This window comes from Prinia subflava, chromosome 12 (genome assembly GCF_021018805.1).
Source record: "Prinia subflava isolate CZ2003 ecotype Zambia chromosome 12, Cam_Psub_1.2, whole genome shotgun sequence".
Classification (NCBI taxonomy): Eukaryota; Metazoa; Chordata; class Aves; order Passeriformes; family Cisticolidae; genus Prinia; species Prinia subflava.
Window position 1 is genome coordinate 9,625,094 of NC_086258.1, and position 6,139 is coordinate 9,631,232.

General features: G+C 62.4%; 1 protein-coding gene across 8 annotated transcripts in view; it reads right to left on the reverse strand.

The window, feature by feature from the left end:
- LHX6 (LIM homeobox 6) overlaps positions 1–3,158 on the reverse strand; it is a 16,905-nt gene extending 13,747 nt beyond the window's left edge. The window contains exons 1-4 of one of the 8 annotated variants that reach the window (XM_063410184.1): positions 2,904–3,158; positions 2,244–2,371; positions 1,830–2,012; positions 1,633–1,754 (exon numbers count right to left, since the gene is read on the reverse strand). In XM_063410184.1, the coding sequence (XP_063266254.1) occupies positions 1,633–1,754; positions 1,830–2,012; positions 2,244–2,348 (410 nt within the window). In that variant the 5' untranslated portion in view covers positions 2,349–2,371; positions 2,904–3,158. The other 7 variants (XM_063410178.1, XM_063410179.1, XM_063410177.1 and 4 more) reach the window with 7 other exon arrangements.
- Positions 3,159–6,139: the final 2,981 nt, after the last annotated feature.

A 6,139-nucleotide genomic window follows, 5' to 3' on the forward strand; every position in this document is an offset into this window, starting at 1 on the left:
CGGGGCTCGGCCGGGGCCGCAGCGATCCCGGCGGGGCCGGGGCAGCGAGGCTGCTCCGCACCCGCCGGGCTCCGAGCGCCGCCGCCGCCCTCGCTGCCGCCGCTCAGAGATTCACCAAAAGAAAACAAAAAATCTCTCCAAATCCCCTCCTTTCTTTGCAAAAGACAAGTGCGGAGCGCGGGCTGGGAGCCCCCGCGCCCCCCGAGCGGGTGCCGCAGGAACCGGGAGCGTCCTGCGGCTGCTTCCTCGATTTTCGTTTTATTTCCCTTGGCCCCGCCGGTACCGGCGGGCAGAGCCTGGCTGCTCCAGCGGGGACGGGGGTCGGGACTTCTCGGACGGGGGGTCGCGAAATAGATTTATTCTAACACTGTTATTTGCCACATTTGCTCGAAGGTCATTTCGAGATTCCGGCGCTACTTTAAAACCTCCTTTGGTAAGATCCGCTCTTAAAAACAAACCAAAAATAAACCAAACATCAACGGCACCAGACGGTGATAAATGAATGAAAACGCTCAAAGTGCCCCAAAACAGCCCCGCGGCCGCGGGACCCCTTTGTACCTTTCTGTGCTGAGTGGGGAAAATTTCGCTGAAATCACCGAAAATTGCGGTTTGAAAATAATAACAATAACAACAACAATAATAATAGTAATAACAACAACAAAAACCACCACAGGGCAGGACGGAGACACCGCAGCCTCGGGACTGACCCTGTTCTCCGAGCCCCGCACCCGCCTCCGTGAGCCCCGCACTGCCGACGGCACAGCACCGAGCCCGGCGGGGGCAGGGGCTGAGCGGCGGAAAATCGAGCGATCGCAGACGCTTCAATAAAAAACACCGGAGGAATCTCTGAAGTGCCCCCGAGCTCCCCTGCCCGCTGTCGTCGGGGGCCCCGAGCTCTGCCGCGGCCGGAGGATGCTCCGAGCCCCCCGCGCCCCGCCGGGGTCATTCCCATTTCCTGCCCGCCATTCCCCTTCCTCCCGGGTCAGTCAGCATTCCCTCATCCTGGCTGGACGGGGAAAGTCAGAGCGGGGCTTCCAATGTTTAGTTAAACCCCGGCGAGGAGCTCAAAATACTCAGTCCCCTCGTTCGAGTCAAATAGAGGGAAAATTCGTGGTTTAAGGTTTAGAACAGAAAGACTGTCTAAGCCAGAGCTTCCCCGCTGAGGGACAGGCTGCCCGGGTGTGCGGGTCCGGACAGAGCCCCGCGGCCGCCGCCGCTGCCCGCCGTTCGTTTCCGTTCCCTAACGCGCTCCGGCCAGTGCGGGCCCTCAGCGCTGCCACGGGCTCCTCGGAAGCCGCTGGGCACTGCAGCACCAATTTACCCTCCGGCAGGAGCCGGGACAAGGCCGTGCGAGCCCCGTGTCCCGGCCGCGGGACCGTCCCCGCCACGCCGCAGCCCCGGAGCCGGGCGCCGCCGCCGCCGAGCCGGGAGGAGCCGGGGCTCGGGGCGGCCGCACAGCCCGGCCAGGGGCAGGAATCCCTCTGGGCAGTTGTGCAGTTGCACCCCAAACTCCCTTCCTTCCTCTCTCCCCGTTTCCCGAGGGTCGCCTCCCACGCGGCTGCTCCAAGAGCCCTGCGGGTTTTCCAAACCTTCCCCACGGCAGCGCCGGCGCGGCCCCGGCCCGGTCCCTACCTGAAGTAGTCCATCTTGCAGAAGATCTCCTTGTTCTTGATGTAGCAGCTGTGCTGCTGCCGCAGCGAGGTGCGGCACACGGAGCACTCCAGGCACCGGACGTGCCAGATGAGGTTGTTCACCTGCGGCAGAGAAGGGGCTCAGACCCGGGGCCACCCGCCGCCCCCGCCGCCCCCGCCGCCCTCCGCCCCGCTCACCTTCAGCAGGTACCGGTCGAGGATCTCCAGCCCGCAGCTGGAGCAGACGTTTTTGCCGGCCGACGGCGTGGAGGAGGAGGAGGATGGCGGAGAGCAGACGGACGGCGTGGAAGGGGTGCTGGGCGCTGAGCGGGCGTCCTCCTTCTCCAGGGCTCCAGGCAGAGGCTCCCCGTCGGGCTGCGACTGCGGGCACAGCGGCCGCGGGGCCGTCAGCCGGAGCACCGGAGCGCAGCGTCCCGCCGGGTCCCCGCAGCCCCCGGCACCCCGGGCCCGGGGGTACGCACAAACCCCTGACACCCCGTAATCTCCAGTCCGACGCGTCCCCACAGCCCCCGGCACCCCCGGGCCAGCGCGGCCCCGCGTTCCCGGCCCGGCGGGTCCCGGCTGGAGCCCGCAGCCCCCGGCCCCGCTTACCATGGCGCGGGAGTGCGGGTCGAGACAGCGGGCGCTCCCCTTGGGCAGCGGCTCCGGCGGCATCACCTTGATGGAGAGAGCGGGAGAGGGAGGCTGCGGCTCCATGCGCCGGGCGAGCGCGGGGCACCCTATATAAACCGCCTCAAAACAATAAATAAGAACTTTCTAGTGGCCATTTAAATCCTTCGCAACAAAAGCTGCGTCTCTTTAATGAAGCAATTTGAATGTGGATTGAATTCTCCCCCTGCCTGCACTTAACCCGGGCCTCTTGAAGTAATCGCTCGGTTCCCATGCGAGCCAAGGCGCTGAAAAACCCCCCAAACTACCTGCAATTAGAAATTGCCGTAAATGCCCGAGATAAGAGGTACCAGAGTGTCAATTCCGGCTGTCAATCAGGGAATCCATCAGGCCACCCAAAGAATTGCAAATTTGATTTTTTTAATGGTAGTAATTAAAAATCGAAATTCTTCCCCCTCTCCCTCCGCCGAGCACAAAACGCCCCAGAAAACGCCGGGATGGAAAAATCCACCCCTCTGGCGCGGGAAGCAGCGAGCGGCCCCTGCCCCGGCCCGGCCCCAGCCCCGGTACCGGCCGCCGCGGGGAGCCCGGCCCCGCTCCAGCCCCGCTCCCGGCCCCGACGGCAGCGGCGGCAGCGCTCACCTTGCCCGCCTGGGCGCCGGCCGGGGCGCGGCGGCCAGGGCCCCGGGGCTGCCCGCCCCCATGGCTCCGGTGCATGGGGCGGGCGCGCCCCGCTCCGCCCGCCGCCGCCGCGCTCCGTGCCCGCGGGCGGCGCGTCCCGCGGCCGCGGCAGGAAGGGCGGGGAGCCGGGCGGGGAACCGCGCCGGCCCCGCTCCCCCGCCGGGGGCGGCCGCGGGCCGGGCAGGAAGCGGCGCCCCCCCGCCGCGCCCCGGGGGCCGCCCGCCCCGCCGAGCCCCGCTACCTGCGGCGGCGGCACCGGCGGCGGCACCGCCCGCGGGCGCGGCGGGGAGGGGGCGGCCCGGTCCCGCTCGGCCCGGTCCTCCCCCGCCGCTGCCCGCCCCGACGGGGCGCACGGGCCGGGCCGGCCCCGCAGCCCCCCTCGGATCGCTGCAGCGGGGATCGCGCCCACCGCCGCGGCGTCTGGCCGCCCGCCGCTGCCCGGGCTTCATTAGTAACCTGATAATTCTCCAGCAAAGCCCCGGCAGCGGTGCCACCGCCGGGTAATTGCAGGACGGTAACGTGAGCTGATGGCGGCCGGGGATGGATCCTCGCCGTTATTGATTGTGACAGCTAAATTGTTAACCGAGAGGGAAATCAGATGAAAGCCATTTTAGAATAAATACAAGGCATTAGGTTTAAACATCGAGCTTGCAGGAAAGCCCGAGAAACCCCCAGGAAACAGAGCCCAAGGCCTGCCAGCTTGTCCTCCTCTGTCCCCAGCTCCACAGAGTGCGGGGGGACACGGACAAGTGCAGAGGCGAGCTGCTGAGAAAGGAAAATTTAAAGCCTTGGTTCTCACTGCTGGGGTCTGAATGAGCCCTGGCTGCTCCGTAGGAGTTTTCACGGCCACAGCCATGAAAGCCGTCTGCCCCCTACGCAGCGCCGGCCCAGGCACGGCCGTGTGGGGTTGATTTGCATCCCCGGAGTGATGCTGGGCTCAGCACCACGCAGCCAAGCAGATGCTTGCACTGCTCTTGTAATTACAGACCAGGCTCTCCGGCCCCCCTAAAGCCAGAACAGGCTCAGGGTGACTTAAGCCCGGCTTCTGCCCTTCTCCAGCCTTGGCCCTGCAGGGTCTCCTGCTCTCAGTGCCTGCTGAGAGCAGACAGATCTCACACGTGCATCTTGCACCAGGAGCAGGGCCTGGGCAGTGACTGGGGAATGCAAAGCACTGGAGCTAACAGGTACCAGCGCTGAGCCCATCCCTGTTCCTACCCCCCGTGTGCTCCTCCACCGCTGCTGGAGCTTGTACTAGCAGCACCAAGGTGGCAGCGTGTCGAGCAGCAGCTCGGCCACAATCCCAGTTTGGGATTGGGAATGTGCTACACTCCCAGAGTGAAGATTCCACGGCTGTCCCAAGTGAGGGACTGTCACCACAGACAGAATGGCTCAAATGGGAAAACCCCACACTGGGGCCATGGTGAATGTTGCCCTCAGTAACCCACCTTGCTCCCATGGATCTGCTGGAAATACAGGGGGAGCAAGGAACCCCCTCGCAGGGCAGGAGTGCAGGCTGCAGGTGAGAAACAGCCCAGTTCCTCTTCAGGGGAGCCAGGGCACAAACCCATCTCTCCTTCCCACCACCAGCTGCCAACCTCCCTGCTCACAGCTCCAGCCCGGCCGCCGCGGTGCCGCACTCCCCACGGCTCTTCAGATCTCCTTTACAATGGTCTTATATGCAAAGTCCCAGGGTTGATGCTCATGAAACAAACAATTTCTGAGCATTTCCCTCCTCCCAGCTCCAGGGTTGGGAGCTCTGGGCTTGCTGTGCTCTCGGCATTCCCGGGCAGCACCGGCGCCTGCCAGGCCGGCGGCAGAGCAGGGACCAACACAAGCACCCACCTGCAGCAAAGCTCCCCCAGGTCTGTGTCAGACAAGGCACTTCTGTCAGCGACCGTGGCAGTGCAAAGAAATAATTAAAAAAAAAAAAAGACTGATGCTATTGTACCCGGGTCTTGTCAGTGGACTTCAGCTGATGCCAAGCATTTACCACCCTCACTCGCTTCCTGCTTGCCACCCTCGGCTTTCCTGGAGGAAAACATGCATTTTAAATGTTTATTTACAGCTGTAAGAATTTCAACAGATTGTATTTAAATACAAATAAATATCAAAGTATGTTTCTGGTGGGAGCACGGCCGCACCCCCATCTGAAACCAGGTGTCTTCCAAATTCCTAATGGGAACAGGATTCAGAGCTGTTCTACACAACGCAGATACAGACCCGGAAAGCTACAAACGTTAGAGCACACAGGAAACAAACACAGGCTGTTCACAGAGGAATGCAAACGGGGGTCACTGACATCCAGAGAGGTACAAACTCCCAGGAATACCACTTTTCCCTCTACTCAGGTGCCCAAAAACTAGGAAACAAACATTAACAGCACAAGACCTACTTTAGAACAACTGAGGCTTTCAACAGTCCTGCGGCACAGGCGGGCAGGGCTCCGCTCCAGGTGCGCGGTTCAGCAGCAGGAGCGAGCTCTGCCTTGAGGGAGGTGTGCTGCTGCTGCTGCTGCTGCTGCTGCTGCTGCTGCTGCTGCTGCTGCTGCTGCAGGAGTGCAAACCTCCCTGGGCTGTGCCACTGTCAACTCCTGCCTGCACAAACCACAGCTGGCTCCAAACTGTTTTCCTCCTCCTGTTTGAGACACCACTAACCAGTCTGGGGGAGCAGCTCAAGAGTGTCCGATGAGGTCTGACAGGACTGGGGAGGGAAAATCAGACCAGTGTCACCTGGACCCAAGCACGTGAGCTCTCTGACATCCCCTTGGCACATGCAGTCACAGCACTGTGTGCACAAAGGAGAAAATGCTGCCAGAAAAAGCGTTTTCCTCATATTTCTATTCTGCAGACATTTAGGGGGGAAATGGGCTGCAGATCAGATGGTTCAGAGCAATGCCTTCCATCAGATCTGTGGATCTGGCCCTGGGGCAGAGCAGTTCACCACGAACACTGGTGCCACCTCACACCAAGAGGCAGCTGACCACCTCTACCAGCCATGGGAACCAAAGCTGGGCAGGACAGGGGCAAACACCAAGGCCATGGCTTGGCAGATGTCTCAGAGGCTGCAGTCCCTCTCACACTGCCACAGCTGGCTCATGAGGAGCTGCCACTGTCAGGGATCACAAACGCCAAAGCTCAGGGCACAGCACAGACCTCAGTGTGTGTAAAGACAGATTCCTGCATGCAGGCACACCCCTA